The 17831-nt window shown below is 39.2% G+C and overlaps 1 protein-coding gene across 1 annotated transcript in view; it reads right to left on the reverse strand.

Moving 5' to 3' along the window:
• Positions 1 to 17831, reverse strand: part of LOC127062263 (junctophilin-1-like) — a 31237-nt gene that overhangs the window by 7758 nt on the left and 5648 nt on the right. The window contains exons 3-9 of the mRNA XM_050990148.1: positions 16319 to 16530; positions 3427 to 3722; positions 3181 to 3348; positions 1864 to 2955; positions 1587 to 1667; positions 658 to 893; positions 78 to 215 (exon numbers count right to left, since the gene is read on the reverse strand). Of these exons, the coding sequence (XP_050846105.1) occupies positions 78 to 215; positions 658 to 893; positions 1587 to 1667; positions 1864 to 2955; positions 3181 to 3348; positions 3427 to 3722; positions 16319 to 16530 (2223 nt within the window). The remainder of the gene's footprint in view (positions 1 to 77; positions 216 to 657; positions 894 to 1586; positions 1668 to 1863; positions 2956 to 3180; positions 3349 to 3426; positions 3723 to 16318; positions 16531 to 17831) is intronic.

Here is a 17831-nt window from a genome sequence, read left to right on the forward strand (position 1 = left end):
ATAAAATTCAATGCGAGTTCGAATTAATTTCGTATTTAATTCGGTTAATTTTTTATTTGTAATATCGATTTTTTTACCTGTCGATTAGATCCGTGGATGTATTCGTGACGATTTTGTCGACGGACGGCTGTCTTGATCCTGTTAATCGGGAATGCGCTCTGGCATATCGATCTACGGAACTATCGCGACTAGGTGGCCTCTTGTAATGATCGAGCCTACGATAAATTACAGTATTTTGTGTTGTAATCGTAAATATGGTAGAATGCGACGATAACGTACGGAAACATTTTATTTTCCGAAAATATCTTTTCCGCGAGTTTTCCTTGATTGCACGGGAAATTATTTAAACATTTATTTTCGTTGCTTGACTCATGTTAATTGAACGTAGTACTGACTCTCTTGAAACCATGAGAAGTGTATTTACGAAAAACGAATCTTAGAATTATAACATCGTGCGTGGGCATACTTTTCGATGAATTTCATAGACTCGATTTTTCCTCGAATTCGAACGAATACGATCTAACGAAACTAATCAACGTTCTAAACGTAACTGTCCGTAATACCTCCTTGAATATCGTTAAAAAATTGTGTTCTATCTTTCTTGACAGAAGGACAATGATAAACGACAAATCAATAGATTTCATAAAAATGTTACACCTGTCGTTCAATGTTTGACCGATAGTGCCCGGTCTATCCTGCGGACTTAAGACCCTGCTGTTCCTTCGTATACTCGCCGAACTCGGTGGCCTTTGAATGTCTGTAATCCCATCAGGATACTGCTGCATAGATTGCGTTTGCTGCGACGGCTGTTCTTGTTGCTGCTGGGTTAACATCGACTGCGGATTGTATTGATTCATCGGACTCGGTCCGTACTGATTCGGCACCTGATTCGCCTGAAAAAACAGACATCGAATCATTTTAGATCGCTTCGATACGAATAGAACTCGGGTCCTGTAAATCCGAAAGTAAGGAGAACGCTGGGATCCCACGAGATTCGTTTTCATCGAGTGTAAAGGTTTACAGGTGGTGGTACACTTTTAACATCGAGAAAAATAGTTTCTTTTTCTTTCAATGGCTTCCATCATCGTTTCGTATTCGGTGGAAGAACGTAAGAGGTGCATTTTTCTATGGAAGGACATCTAGCAGGAGCAGTTACGATTTTAATCGTTAATACGTGTTAATAACGTTAAATTATTAATCTTCGAAAAGTAAGGAATCAAAGGGAATTCTATTCGTCCACCTTACACCAATGAGACGGACGTTGGTTGTGCAGAGAGGAGCTACGATTACCTAATAAAAAAGACGAAAATACAGTGCAAAAGTTTTAAAATACATTATTTAAAAATGCATCGGACGAAGATTGGAAGAGACTGGGCGTCACAAAACGTACGAAATTGACGAGGAGATTACGAGGTCGAAAAACCTAACGCGCGGCAATGCGTTAGAAAATGTCTACTGATAAAATCAAGTATTTCGTTCTTGGTTAAAAAAATTTCAATGTCTCTGGAAAGCGACAAGTATAGATGCGTAAGTCGCTGGATATGATAACCTAAAAGGTTTAATCGGGGACTCGTCAAATCGCTTACACCATAAAGCTGCGCTTCGTATTGATTCATTTGGGCGAATGTCATTGGACCGTACATAACCGGGGGTTGCGGATACAAGATCTAGAAAGAAACAGAGAAACATAGAGCGTTGACGTGGATGTTTCAGAATAAACGAAAGAAAAACGAAGGCTACCGTCTTTAAATCTTAATATTCGTTAAATCGTAAATTTCCGGAATGAATGCGGAACGTAAGATGATTCCTAAGCTCGAAGCTCGTTGTTCATTAGGAAAAGCAGATTTCGCCGATGAGAATTACCTGTTGGTTCAGATAAGGTTGCATGTTTTGGAATCCTTGCGATCTAGCCGGCGTCTGTTGCTGCTGATATCCGGTGAACCCAGGATCCAGCTGAGGCGAGCTAGCAGGTTGGTACTGCGTTTGGTTGTAGGCGTTGGGTTGATTGGGATACTGGTTTGGTTGATACGGGCTTTGAGGATACTGATTTGGTATGCTATTAGGGTATGGCTGATTCTGCTGAGGTGAATTCGGTGGCATTGTTGGAACGTATTGCGTCTGATAGGGGTTTTGCATCGGAAGAGAGGTTTGAGCGTTGACCATTTGCTGCGGAATCTGATTCGAAAGCTGATTCGGCGAAATCTGATTAGGTAATTGATTCTGCATCATGTTCTGCGGCTTCATGCTAGCTCTTCTGATCGACTGCATCACGTTGCTGGCTGTCATCGACGTCGATGACATCGTCGTTGTTGCTGTCGTCGTCGTCGTCGTTGTCGTAGTCGTCGTCGCGGTCGAATCGACGTTCGAAATTCCTGCCTTCGAAGGCGTCGATCCAGTTTGGTCCAACGTCGTGCTTTTATGGAGTATACTTTTACCAGGCACAGTGTCCTGCGGCGGTGGCACGTATTTCGGAATTTCTCGATTCTTAAGTCTCTCCAAACCGGGCTGCCTGAAATCCGGAGCGAACTGTCTGGCCGTTTGTTGGGCCAACTCGGAATCTTCTCTCGCGTGATCGGCAGCGTTGTCCGCCGACTCGGCCTTTCCTCGGGCCGTTGCTGTCCTCGAGATGGCGATATCAGCCTTTTGCAGCGCTATCTTGCTCGCTCTTTGGGCTGCGTTCACGGCAGCTTCTATCCTCTCACGAAACTTCGCCGATCTGATCAGAAACAGATGCTTTTTCTTTTGGCTGGTAATCAGCACGTTGTTCTTGTACTTTCCCTCCTCCTTGGTGCCATCCCGAAAGGTCGTCACTCCGTAACCGTACTTTCGATTGTTGAACCACTCGCCTTCGTATCGCAAACCGTCGCTCCTCTCCGATATACCGAAACCAGTTCTCTTGTCGTTCTTCCATTCGCCAAGATACGTCTCGATTACAGAGGCGTCCATCTGTTCGTCCTGCCGATTGAAGTTTCTTATTAGATCGCAAATCGTTGAACGTTACGAAAGAAACGTTACGTTTTTCAAACGGTTTCGTCGGTCGATTCCTTGCGAAATCGGTCGACATTTTGCGTTTCAAGTTTGCAGCCGATTGCACAGTACGCGAGTGAGTTACACACACACATATATATATATGTATATATTTATGTTCGACGGAATACGATCGATGTAAGAACGACTCACCTCGATGACAAAAGACGCGTTACTGTCAGTATGGACGGACGCTGAAGCTTGGCTCTGTGAACTCTCAGTCGACATCCATGATGCTGAACTAGCGTTACTTCGAATACTTCCTCCTGTTCCACGTTTCTCTAAATCACCCGTGCTCTTCTGTTTTCGGATCTTCAAGCCCTGAGGAAGCACATTTTCTTAGAAATCAATTGTCTAAGTGGTAATAAACTTTCTAATTAAACCACGACGCCCAATTACCGAAAGAATTCCCTTCTTCAAGGACTTCTCCGTTAAACTCTTTCTTCGAGCTGGGGGATCGTCGCTCCTGGCCTTCAGTACGAAGCCTCCTCTGCTATCGTCCACTCGACGATCTCTCCTGTCGGTCGGATCAGGTGTTGGTGCAACCGCTGGACCCACATCCGCGCTTCTCAGGGACGTCAAGGACGCTCTTACTTGCTTCGGTGGTTTGTAGTGACTCGCCAAGCCAAAAGGTGCACTGGCCCTTACTCCATATCCGTGTCTCATACCTCGAAGCCATTGTCCTTGATAAGTACCTGTTAGTAAAACGAAGATCATGAAGGATCAGTCTTCTGTACACATACGCGCACACACATATTTTTATTAATTTGGTAATTGGAATCGATTCGTTAAACGAATATTTTCTAAACGCTTGACAACGAATTAATCGGTCGTGAAGAAAAAGTTTCTGTCCGTAGTTACCTCGAATCGATTTCCTTCGCACTTGCGATCAATGTAAATCGACGAATGTGCCTTCTTATTTAACAATATGCACACACAATTATTCGCATATATCGTCGACCTACTTCGCGTTCTTGGCGACACGAACCAACGTTCTCTCTCGGAATACTTGATCAAAGTACGATCTCAAATATCCGGCATTAATTCGGAACTGCATTTACATATTCAACGTATTTATACAACTTTTTTTCTCTTTTGCAGGCTTTTATGAATCTCAATTATCTTTCAAGGATTAAAGGGATTGCGAACAATTTGATGGAATTCTTTTACGTTTAATAAATACAGCGAAATTAAAGGAATAAAAAAGTTTCGTAGGGGGCGAAGAGCGTGAAAAGAGCGAGAAGAAAGACGAGATGGAAGAGGACTGTCATTAACGAGAAATTCTTGAGATTTTCTATGTTCAATAATAAGGCGTATTGTTTTTGCCAACACGTGACTGCGTTTCGACATACCTCGTGTGACTCACGACTTTGTATACGACATACATACGAGCGTAACGTTATGCACGCTCTTCAGGGATGGAATGCAGCCACGGTGCGTGGGTTCTTCACTGCCAATACGAATGATTCTTTCTCTGGGTCGGTTAAAAAATTCAATCGTCATTGATCGGTGCATAAAATGATAAGAAGTTCGAGATAAAAAGCGTTTATTTCCTTAAAATAACGATTAAAACGAAAGCATTACGATTCGATATCGAAAGCTACAAATGCGTACATCACAAGATACGAGAAGCTCGTATTCGATAATTTTCGTCAACTTTAAAAGGCCTCTACTTCGAGTCTGATTAATACTCGTAATGAAAGAATGTTTAGAATCGACGTTTCATAATCGGCTGGTGAAAATCGAATGCTTTCTATTTTCGTCGTCGGCGGACTCGTTGGTTGTAAGACACAAAAGCTAGAAAAATCGTTAAATATGACAGACAATCCGTAGTCTCTAGTATAGCATTCGTCATCCGTGCAACAATAAAATCGCGCGTCTCCACTTTTCTGCTTCTGTGGGAGAATTCTCCTTTCTCTCGCTTGTCGTCTGTGAATCCGCGTAGTCGAACGAAAGAGATTTGGCCACGCTTTTTAACAAAGTACTTCTCGTTCACAATGCTCCATTACGGTTTTGACGCGCCCAACGACGACGATTTTTCACCAGTCGGTCCGCTTTTCTTTCTTTTTTCTTTCTATTTTTTCATTCTCCTCCTCCTCGTCCTTCTTTGTCTTCTCCTCTTCTTCGCCACGTTTTCACCGCTTGTAAACGTATGCATTTACGCGTATCTGTTTTCGAGTTTCCTCCACCCTTTTTTCGCGCTCGGCCAACGACGGAATATTATTTCACCAGCGTTTAAGCAAGTGGGTCACCAACGTGGTTCACGAGCCATGTCAATGTATGCGTATCCTCGAAATCGCAACCATCGGTTCGTGGCTTTCAATTTCTACACAACATCTCCCTAATTATTCTCTATTCATTCTTTTCTTTTTTGATCTTTTATGGAGATCGATAATTAAGTCACATCCTACGTTATTATTGTCGAATTTTTTCGAGACAAAAAAAAACCATTCGTCGTCTCGACGGACGATCGCTTAACGTTGAACTCGATAATTTTCAATAATTTTTTCAACTCAATAATAATCCTAAAGAGGAAACGAACTTTTGTGTCGATGAAAACTTCGGTGCATTATGAAACAACGTTTCGAAGATGATAACCAGGTTTTACCTCGACAGGGAAATTCAAGAATCGAAGGAAATTTTTTTCACTTTTCCGAGGATCGTTCCTTTTGATTAGATTGGACGTTATAAGAGTATCCGTATAGGTGAAATAATACGAGGCTTGCTAAGCGAGCTTGAAAGCTGCGCGTAGCAACGATACATTACACACGTTAGCACATGCTATCCGCGAATACGTGTGCTCGCTATTCAGGTCAACTCTTGCTCGTCTCTTGGAAACGCCTCTGTACAAAAAGTTTCCCGTCGTCGACGGTTTCGATGTACGTATGTACGTATGTATGTACGTTTCTAAGTATATACATATATATATATATATATATACATATATAAATATATATATTTATATACGTATATACTCGTCTACTCGCGAACAACTTCGAGAGCGGACAATGCATTTCGCCGTCTCGGCTCGATTCTAAAGAAGCGTGCAAAGCAATCCCTTCTACGGATAATAAAAATTTCGTCGTCAGTTAAAGAAAATATGAACCTTCCAAGAGGTTCCAAGAGAATTACGAAAACTCTCGATTGTTTCGTACACGCGTACAATATCGTGTAACTTCAAACGAACGAGCCGAAAAACGAACTAAAAAGACTATGTTTTCTGCATGCTATAAAGCACAAGCGAGCTCCGCGGATGAAAATTTTATATGCAGTTTTCTCTCCCCCCTCTCTCTCTTTTTCTCTGCTTGTTGCGGAACTTGCGTAGCACGTTGCAGGTGCGTCGATCGTCGAGTAAGAACATGGTCGCTTATCGATTTCCTTTTTCTCTAACGATTACTCAGATTAATTACCGTCGAACCGTTAACTCTCACGTTCAATATAATTCCTTATTTCCCATCTGATTTTCTTCCGTCCTACTTCTAATTTGTTCTAGATATAGAGAAATAGGGTAGTTAGATTTCGTAGAAATATGCTCGAGAGATCTCTTTCGATAGTTTCGTTGACACGACGACTTATCGGACAAACTTATCAAATCTTTATATTAATAATTTATATAAACGATTAGATCTTCGTTGAAAGATATTGCCGTCTGTTTCGACTAATAATATGTCTTGAACGTTGAATAACGAAAATACTGATAGATCGCACGATTTCGTGCCGTTCATTGGATTAACACGATTCTACGAAATGATCGTCAAAATGGGAATGAAACAGGAACTAGAATATTTACTTTGTCCGTCAAACGGCGTTATTTCGCGTTCGTAAAATTGAGTATAAATTTTACGCACATGTAAACAAATATACAGATCATCGTAGCTGGTTAAATGTAAAATAATTTTGAGAGATTTAAGTCATAGGGAAACCTGATGGCTACATAGACTCGAGATACATTGATTTGCGAGGTTGTGTATCAAGGTGGCGAATAGTTGGTTCAAAAATAATCTTCTATAAGCTTTTGCATTCCGAAATTTGTCGGTAGCATTTGTTCATCGTTCTCCGTTAACTACCAAATCATTTTCATTATTCCTTATCTCGTATCCAATCGTTTCAAAATTATCCCAAGTACTTGGATACAATTTTTGCAGAAAATTTAATATCTTATTCTTGTTCAAGATATCGATCGAACGGAAGGAAAAACTTGATATACGTGAATGCGTATTTACGAAACGCGAGAAAGAAATAGAAAAGTCTTAAAACGACGACTGAAAATATTTCGGTTGAGTTTATATTGGAAAGTATCTTTGATAAGTCGAAAAAAGAAGAAAGCATAAGAAACAAGGTGGATCGAACTTGAGATACGGTCCTGATTCGCTACATGGCACTGGCTGGTCCGCCTGAAATAGCGCGGCCACTTTCTGAGGTGATGGTTGGCTGCACATGCATTGGAAATTAGATTCGTGTTAGTGAGAATTGGCCGTGCGAGTGTATTTCGGTCCGCAGCCTCCACCAGATCGTCACTAACCACCCCACAGACCTGTCGTTCCTCGCATTCGTCTTTTCGATGCATCCTATTACCTGAATTTGAAATTTTATTCTCCCTTTCCCTCTCCCTGTCACTTAGCCTCTCTCTCTCTCTCTTCTGTTTTTTAATCTTCGTCTTTTCTTTTAATTAAAACGATCGATCGAAGCTATTACGAGAATCGTGATAAAAATCCTTCGTTCGATCTATATATAATCATTACCACTAAATCAACCTGTGTCGTAATGACGAACCGTATTGTAATTAAGTCAAGAGAATCAAGAGTTCGATTAAGGGACGGGAAATTGCAGCGCTTATGAGCGCGAATAAATTCACGCTCTTGTTAACCGAACCAGAACGATCAGATTTTAATGTAAAATAGAAGGAGAGTTGAAAATTCTCTGGAAGTAAAGGTTCAGCGTACGAAGTAGGTAACCACCGTCTTATCGAGTTTTCACTTTGAAAAAAAGGGTGGAAAGAGGGTAGCTTGTTAACGGTGCGATATACTAACAACAGCGGCTGTTTCGTATGCTGTTATTTGCATAAAAACCTGCGGCACGTACGCACCACGAGAATGAAAGTGAGTGATAGAGAGAGAGAGAGGGGGGGGGGGGACAGAGATGAAGAGAGATGGAGCGAAAGGGAAGGGTTGAGAATATGAAAAAAGTAGATTACTTAACCAGGTCTTTCATTAACCACGCGTGAATTATTTACCTCTTTATTACTCAGATTTAATATGTACGCGATTCCATATTTTTACTTACTCACGTAAGACGGAATAGTATTCATAATAAAATGTTTATAGCTTGCGGTATAATATCGGTTAATCGTCAATAAATAATACGCGGGAGTTGGAAAAAGTTTAAGCGAGTTTTACGACGAAGGAGTTAACTCGATCTCGGGCTGAACGTTGAAAAGAGAGGATACGCGTATCGTAACGAAATCGATATGTTATTAAGAACGTTGTATACGTTGTACTCTCGTATCCGATAGACATTCGTAATTAGTTTAATTAATTCGAACTCAAATAGATTTCACTTAATTTTATTTAATTTATAAAAATGAAAGGAAAGTGATGTTTACGTATATCTAATACCCTCGAGGTATCGAATCGGGTTTTTTATCACAGAAGAATAAAGATTTTTGTTAGACGCGTGAAGGGTTCGAGGATTAATAAGACGAGGTCATCCTTGTTATTTCCTGATGAGCGAGAACAAGTAACACGAACGTTCACGATCCCCCATTGTAAACGTTTATTCTATGTAGAATCACGCGTGCGCGAGCAACTATGCTATAGCTCCGCTGGAGTGTATGTGTGGCTGTGCGTATATCCGTTTATTCGTTCGTCGCTCGTTTGCTCGCTCCTCGTAGAGCGTGCACGCGCGCGCGCGCGCGCGCTACCGTCGGTATTTATAAATAAATGCCTCGGCCACGTGCCATGGGAGAAATGGAATGGCGTTTGGAGAGTGCCTTAACTCGAGCAAAAAGTTTGAAACGGTGAGTATAGGAGATAGTAGTTGAAGAGACAAGGATGGAGAAACTTAGAGACGCAAGTTGGTTAATTTCTCGACGATCGATCCTGTTCCCCGAACGTTTTTACGAGCGGTTAAGTCCATTTTCGAGAATTCTTTCCTTTACGCGCGTGACTGCTTCTCGACGGTCCACGTCGTCTTAACTCATTAATGTTAAACACTGATAAATTCTCGACTAACGACATATTTTTCATCCTCGACCTCGCGTAACACATAATTTGTTTTTTACATACGTCGAAAAAGAATCCGAAGCTCTTCGTTCGTTGTAACAACGTTAATTTGCAATTTGAGGAATGGAGAAAGGAGGCGAGTAAAGAGAAAGAGACGTTTTCAATTTAGTAGCGATTTTGGATTCATTTTTCAACGTAATGATTGTTTTCTTTTTTCTTTTTTTTCTGGATGAGTAAGTTTTCCTCGTAACGAGTGAGTAATTTTTTTCCCGAGTATTCGATAAATCTCAGAGATAATATGTCGTCGGTAGAATGCACATATGTCACGAGATCGTGTTCCGAGGGAATACCTACTTGGTCTCTCAAAATCCATACACTCTCTTTCCCAGAGACGCGTTACGTTATTTAAGCGATCCCTCTTCGGAGACGTAGTATCCTCGTTCAATATTTATGAAACCTCGAAAGAAGGGTTGAATACTGAAGCCTGAAGTTGAAATTATTCGGTAACAAACGTGGCCCGTTCCGTCGCACTTTTTTTCGCTCCCTCGTCAATATCGTTTTAACGATAAGAAAAAGTTTAATACTCCGATTTTATTCGTTAATCGTTTATAACAATAAAAATAGAAATCCGTTGAATTACTTCCAAATCTTCACGGAGGGATCAAGAATTATGTTATTAACTGATAAAGTCTTAGATCGATTGGATCATATAAAAGATTATGGAAATTAAAGAAAGACTAGAGAACGCTCATTAAATCACTCGTTTGCTCCTTGAAAGTTGCAACCTGAACCTTTCGATCCATAAACTTTAACAAACAATCGTCTCTTGTATCCATGTATTATATCTCGAGATAATCTCATAAAGAGTTCTTCAAACTCGGGAGTAGACTCACCGATAAAATCGTTAAACTCCCAAAAAGACTTTTTTTTCCCGCCATTCGAAAATTTCCCTCCTTGTTAACTTTAACTAATCAGATAAATCTATTTTTAACTCTCTCTTCTAAAATTAATTCGACGTTTCTCGAATGTTATTCGCGTACGTTGTTTCTCCTATTCGAGTAACGATCGTAAAAAGAAATAATTTCGTGTGTGTGTTCGTGAAGAATAGGAAGAAGACGTTAGCAATTATATGGAAGGATTGGAGAGGGTGACGATGACCTTGACCCGGAAGCAGGAGGTCGTGAACCAAGGCGAACTGACTGTTCGCTTGCGCGTGGACGCGTCCAGAGGAAGGTACGGCTGGTACGAGAAGAGGACGAGTCCAATGTAAGAGAGAGAGAGAGAGAGAGAGAAAGAGAGCGATCATGTCTATATGCGAGTTGCTGTGCTTTCCGTTCTCTAAACTCCGTTCTAAATTATTAGCTTTCGTGATAAGAAGTGGTGAGCAGAGAGAGAGATAGCGAGAGAGAGAGAGAGAGAGAGAGAGAAAATAGGAGCTTTCATCATGCACGTGCAAACGTATCGTTCATATGTAGATACATATTCTCAGTACCGAGATGTTTCACGAAACTAAGGAAATATTAATGCTACGCGTTTCGACGCTGAGGGATATACTTTGCTTTGAGAAAGAGAAAGAGATAGATAGATAGATAGATAGATAGAGAGAGAGAGAGAGAGAGAGAGAGAGAACGAATATCATACATGTGCTTTTCAATTTCGTACGAATTTATTATGGCATTTATATTAGTTATAAAGAATTTGCAACTCACAAGCGCGATCTATTTTATCGCATAAAATAACATCACGGAGTAGGATGAATGCAATATTATTATTATTATTATTATTAAAAGCATTATCGAGTTAAGAGGGCTGACACCCTTGCGAGGTGTGAACAAGAATGATCAGCGAAGTAGAAAAATCGTTGATTAAGCACGACCAAACGGATCTCTCGCGTATATATATAAATACGTACACATACGTAGCTACTCACGGATGATACAAATACACTCTCCGTTCGCTTTCCCATCGCAAAAGAGTAATCCGGCACTGACCGTGGCTTCTATCTCGGTATACACCGGCTAGAGACACGCATGTACTACGCTCCAGTGTGCAGGGATGCTTTGATTATTCACTGCTAGCTGCTCTAAAAACTTCTCTCTCTCTCTCTCTCTCTCTCTCTTTATCATCTATCTACCTATCTATCTTTCTCTCTCTTTCACTCTTCATTTCCTTCCATTTGGAAGCCAACAATTTATCTACATATTTATCTGCAATTAATGGAAAACGTTTTCGTAAAAGTAATCCGAAAACCATCTCCAAACGATTTGGCCCATCCAAACGGGATTTTTCGATTACATAATTATTACGACACTTTTTTAAACGATAAATCTAGTAAGAAAAATTTTCCAAACGATTCGAAGACTTTTCCTCGAGACGGTTTAAACCAACGCACGTGTTACCAGCAATAAACCGCCCTCGTTGCTAACACTTGCGATAAACAGGCCGACATCCGGCTGATTTGCGGTAGGAAGCTGCTCGTTCTCTTCTTCTTTTTCTTTCTTGATTCAGAATGGAAATAGCGCTTCGCTTTGGTTATCTCGGGTGTTCGAAAAAAAGAGAGAACGAGTTTGAAAAGAAGAAGTCAAGAAGTCAAGAAAGACAAGCATACCGCACTAAGAGAAACATAGAGAGAGAGAGAGAGAGAGAAACCGTTGCAGATAAGTTTTATTGCATTTCATTTCGCTCGCTGCTCTTGAGCATTATATTTATATCCCGAACGAAGTCGTTCGGCCGTGTTTTCGGGGTCTTAGGCCACCTCCTTCCGAAGGTAGGAAAAGCAGAAGACGACGGATGACGTACGATGGTCCGTAAAACGGTTACTCGGTTATTCGAAAGTCGTTGCGTCGGAGGAAGAAGAAGAAGAAGAAGATGAAGAAGAAGAAGAAGAAGGAGAAGAAGAAGAACACGACTTATTTGAGAAATGCGTGCAATTTCCTTTCTGCGTGTGCGCGAATGAATTTTGTGAAGAGTCAAGCCAGATGTAACGGTTGTAATCATTAGTTTACTCTTAATTAAGACCACCGAATAGCTAACGAGATTTACGGTCCTGCATGCTAACGGTTATGTTGTTTCCGAGATTCATACAGGCCATTTTGATAAAAGTTATGGAACACGTGGGTATATAGTGATTCATAAGCGAGTCCTTAAATTGCTCTTGCGATTTATAAACGTTTCAAACGAACTGACGCGATTCGATAATCGCTTGTATCTGGTTTATAGCTGTCGTAGAAAATAATTTCTCTCGCGATCGTCTAATCTCCTTTTATTTTCTCGATACGTATTACGAGGGAATGATAATTTTTATTAATTATAGGAGCTTGATGTAATTGACGCGTTGATAGAATCTTTTCTTTTCTTTTGTTTTTTTTTTTCGATTGAATTCTTAATTTTTCGTAAGACAAATGTCGAGTATACTTAAAGACAGAAAATCGCCAAATGCGGTCTAGATTTTATAAAAATAACTTCACCTAGTCTCGGCCATGTTCGTTGGCACGTGCGTACGGTCGGTAAAATCTCGTGAGCTTTCTAGAGATCAGCCGGAATACGGTGAAATATCGGCGTAGGTGCTCGAATCCCGTGGCGAATAATCAGCCGTGCTATTTTCGTGCCACGTAGAAGAAACGTGCGTGCGCGTGCTATACGCACGACGGAGAGATGACGTGGCCCTTTCAGGATCTCCTGACTTTAACAGAAAGAGAGATAGAGAGACTATTCCGAAAAGTTTATTCGTTTTCTTCATCCAACTCGCATTGTTTTTAATATTTTAATCCATCGGATCGTCTTTCTTTCGTAAATCAGATTTTATAGATTATCGATCGAAATGTCGTCTCACGATTATACATTAGTTGAAAATTGATGGATCACTGACATCAAAGATCACGTAATCTTGTCGCATATACGGATAAAAGAAATTATCGTTTAGATAGAGAGATTTTTTAATTTCTCATTTAATCGAATGAAAGATAATAAGGAAAATTATAATCCGAATCAGAGATTTGCTCGAGGAACGTTTCAAAGACTTTATTAACGTATCGTTAACTGAAATATCTTCGTCTTCGTACGATCGATATGTCGCCGAAAATTTCTTTTTCGAACAATCGTGGATACGTACGAGTACGCGCGTAGGGTAACGACTTTTCTCAAGAATCCCACTGGACTTATAATTTTGATATAACGACAGACGATTCGATAATTTGTGAGGTCGAAGTATTTCATTTTCGTGCTCAACGTTCGTCAGTTCGTTATCTAAGTCAGACACGCTTGAAAAGAAAAAATATGCTAGCGATATGAAGTATAATATATTCGAATAAATGTTCCAAGTCAAGTGCGTGAATTTTAAGATACGTTCAAGGATCCACCGAATGAATCGTCGTTTCCGATGAAATACGATCGGTTTCGACTTGACTCGATCCTCGCAACCGAGGAATCGATTTTCCGTCGATCATCCGGTCTAACGTGATTCCACGTCGAATGAGGTCGTTATAGAACTGTCGTGAATCGCTGACTTTCCGATAACATATCACCGTTTTCGCATTATCAAATGATGTCACTTGCAAAGTGGCATCGATCGCCTAATTCTGAGCGGGAACTCGTATTATAGCGTCCGGATTAGTCAGTCAGTTGATTCGAGTTAATTTAATCGATTTAAAAATAAGATCTTTCAATTGGTTCATCGTGGTATAGCGACTCGATACATTGTCTCGAGAAATTTGTATTCTACTCGAACGCAAACGATTGATTTCGATCGATCGTCTTCTCCTTCTTGGCATTCGACAAAAAGATCGACAAAGCCAAACGCTTTTATCTCGTTGAAGTAAAACGAGACTCGTACTTGGCATCGCTCTTGTACTCGTGAGCGAACCTTAGAACTATAGTCGTTGAGTCGGATTAATAAAATTATACGACGCTCTTGCCAAATCGAGATACGAATTTGTTCCAATCGGACGAAAGCCGGTTGCATATGAAATTCTTTAGCTCTTCGAACATTAATCGATCGGTTGAAAGATTAATCGAAGGTAAAGAATAAATCCTTTTTAAAAAAGATTAGATTATCATGTAGTATTATAATTAGATTCGTATACGACGTATAGCTAAAAGCTCTCGTGAAATTCGTAAATTTGATATAAAATCGAATACGAGTTATTAGAAATTATACAAATTCGCATACGAATTTCACCAATACGAAATTTCATGATATAATATTAATGTATATTGCATAATAAATTATATGTATATTACATAAAAAAATATATTACGATTCATATGCCGATTACAGTCGTGTGTTAATTTTATGAAATGTCGTTCGGTGACTAAGGCTTTCTATTGACGATGAATATAATGTATAAATTTTAAGTTTTAAATTACTAATTTTCCGCTTAAACGCAAGAATTCATTGAACGCGCAAAGAGATGATGCACGTAAAATGTTTGACTATTATAAATTACGAAATGGAATTGTAGGATAATAACTTTTTGTTGCGCGTACTTCGTACTGATAACCTAATCTTTTGTCGAGAGTACTAACTCATCAAGTTTCAAGTTTCACGTACTTCGTATTATTAACCTATTCTTACGTTCAGAATACTGTCTCGTCGAGTTTCAGATAAAAAGAAATTTGAGAGGATAAGAGTAAAGAAAATTAAGGAAATCGATTTCTATCGATGTTTGCGAATATTCAAAATACCCGATGCGACTTATACGATTTAAAATACGTATTTCGATCGTAACACGTTACTCGTGTAATTTTACTTTCGTTATGGTACTGCGATAAAGCCCTTCGTTTTTACGCTTCGAATTAAATATTTATTTTCCATATACATACGCCTATCTTGATTGGTCAAATCGAGATTAAAGCCTCGCGTACGAAGGCTTTCAAATTTGTGCCCGCTGTCGGGCATCGCGATGTTTTCCACGAACGTCACGAATCTTTAAAAATTGTATACTTTAATAAAGCTAACACGACGATGTACAATATAAGAAAGACGTGCGTAATGCAAAACCTACGAGTGATAAATAAATAAATAACAACAAAAAACGGTATTACGTAGAAAGCGTTGTGCGGGCAAAACTTGTAAGATTTTTATCTGGTAACAGACGAGAAGAACGTAATGGCGCTTCAACGAATATATAAAACGATTCCTTATCCTAGGAGAACCATGCGCGTCCGAGGACTCAGGAGGGCGAACGAAAGAATCAAGTAGAGCTCAGACGATAATAAAAAGCGAGAAGCCAAACAGGTACTTATAGATTAAAGTTAGAGGTTAAGACTGATTAAATAATCTCTGCGTGACGACGATGTCATGTGCGTCAAACGTGCGTGTCGTATAGTGCATTATATATACACGTGTATAGTCCTATCAATCCTTCGAGGTGGTATCATATTTTCTTTCGTCGTACACCTATATATCGTCGTTATGTTTGTAGATCACGTCACGTTTGTTTACAATGGGATTAAAAGTCTAAGGTTCGAGGAATATAACGGGAATCGTGAAATATACGTTTATACTCTTTAAATTTCGTTCGACTTTTTATTTAATAAACGTCAAACTAAACGATACCCATACTTTTTCGTATCGATCGAAATTCCGTCATGCCAAAGTGTCATCGTAGTTCCTTTAACGAGTCTTTCTTTCTCGTTTCGTAGCTTATTTGCGAGTTTCGTTGACTCAGAGATCGAAAGGAAATTCTATATGTCATGGTCGCGCCGTTCGTTCTACGCATTTCAGATACTCGAAACGTAGATTTCGCGTATATCTATAGAGTTACTATAGACAAGGGTGTGGCCAGGGTTCGACCTGCTATTAGTAGATTCGTCTCGGTTATATATTACCCTTCTATATATCTACAGTTTTTATATTTCTAATTCGTATCTTCGATTGAAAGCATTAGCGCGATGAACAGTGGACAAACGAAGAGGCAAATCTAACATTTCTGATCAAAAGGAATTATTCTATCATCCCGTCCTTCGATACCATCGCTCGTAAATTATTATCATATTTCAGAGAGTTAATTAGAAAGTGGTATAATCGGTAAATTAAAATTTATATTAAAATTAATTTTCTTTTGACTCACCGCTGTCGGCGTAAGTCTCGGAACCGTAACCATCTTGAAGACCACTGGCCCATGTACCTTCGTACCTCGCCGTAGATGTGGTAGATTGTCTGACACCGTAACGTCCCTTGAATCCCTGAGTCCATTCTCCACGATATATCCAACGTCCGCGAGTTTCCATGCCGAGGCCGTGCCTTTTGCCGTTCTGCCATTGTCCCTCGTAAGCCGAGCCACTGAAATAAGATAACCGGGATGACGATATTACCCGTAGATTTTTTTCGAAAAGAAAAGAACTAGAGCGCACTCTTTTCTTTTCTTTTCTCTCAACGAGAAAAGCAAGCCGCGATATCTGTTACTCTCTCTTTCTCGAGGAAAAAAAAAATGATTTTGTTAAAGCTTCGTAAATTATTAATAGAATGTAGATCGATCATTTGGTACACAACGTCCTTCGATCTTCGTTATTTCATAATAAATAAGAAATAAAAGAGTAAAAGTACGTTTTTATGTAAAATATTATTCTTAGCAAACAAGAGGAACTACGGTTCGGTTAGCTTGACGTTATTTATACATCCCGTAAACAATGGTGAAACTTTAATTAACATGAGCAGTAATTTGAAATTAATTAGCAGTCGCGCCGCTGCACTCGTGACCTCCAATTATTAAGATAATAAATACGAAAGGACATACTCGGTCATCTTCCTCGTTGTTCAATATTTTGATATAATATATTTCGATATATTGTAATATTTAATATAATTTGATAGAGTTTCATAAATAATTCCAAGAATTAATTAATTGTTACTTGATCATACGCCGAGTTAATTCGTTCTTATCTCACGATCGAGTTTTTATCTTCCTAATGAGATCTTTTTATTTAAATTTATCACGAAAGTAGCGTGCAAAGACGATGAAATCCATGTTTAAGGGGGTATTATATCGTGGACGTTTAAGAAAAAGTCAAATTTTTCTTTTAACATTTTCTTAAAGAATATTATTTCAAAAATATATGTGCAAAGGCTTATATCCGAACTCTTATCTTTTTCATCGGCTAAACATACAAAATACGTGAAAATCGACGATCGAATTTGTGTCGCTATTTTTTTTGCTAGTGACTTTTTTCTTCCATTTTGTTATTTGCGATAAGCAAATTTATTCCAATTAAGAATAATTTTCTTTTTTAATTTCAAACGAACAAAACAAAGCACAGAATAGATGACAAAATTTGTTTATAACGGATTCGTTCAAACGTTCGCGTCGCTACAAATTTTAATTATTTTTCTCTAATAAAATTTGTAAATATTACCGTAAAACTTGGATGAATATATGAATCAGATTTTAAGAGAAAAAGTTGCGTGGTTGTTTTATAATAAAATGCAAAAAAATTATTTAAAAAAATATCGCGTTTTACGATAGAATTTCTCGTCTTGAATAGATGAGAAGACCCTTTAGATATGTTGTGTAGCTCGCATTACAACGAAAAATTCTTGAAAGATATTTCATCGTTAGGAAAGGATAAAGTTTTTCCGTTTTCTAG

The sequence above is a fragment of the Vespula vulgaris genome, chromosome 3, assembly GCF_905475345.1.
Source record: "Vespula vulgaris chromosome 3, iyVesVulg1.1, whole genome shotgun sequence".
In the NCBI taxonomy this organism is placed as follows: domain Eukaryota; kingdom Metazoa; phylum Arthropoda; class Insecta; order Hymenoptera; family Vespidae; genus Vespula; species Vespula vulgaris.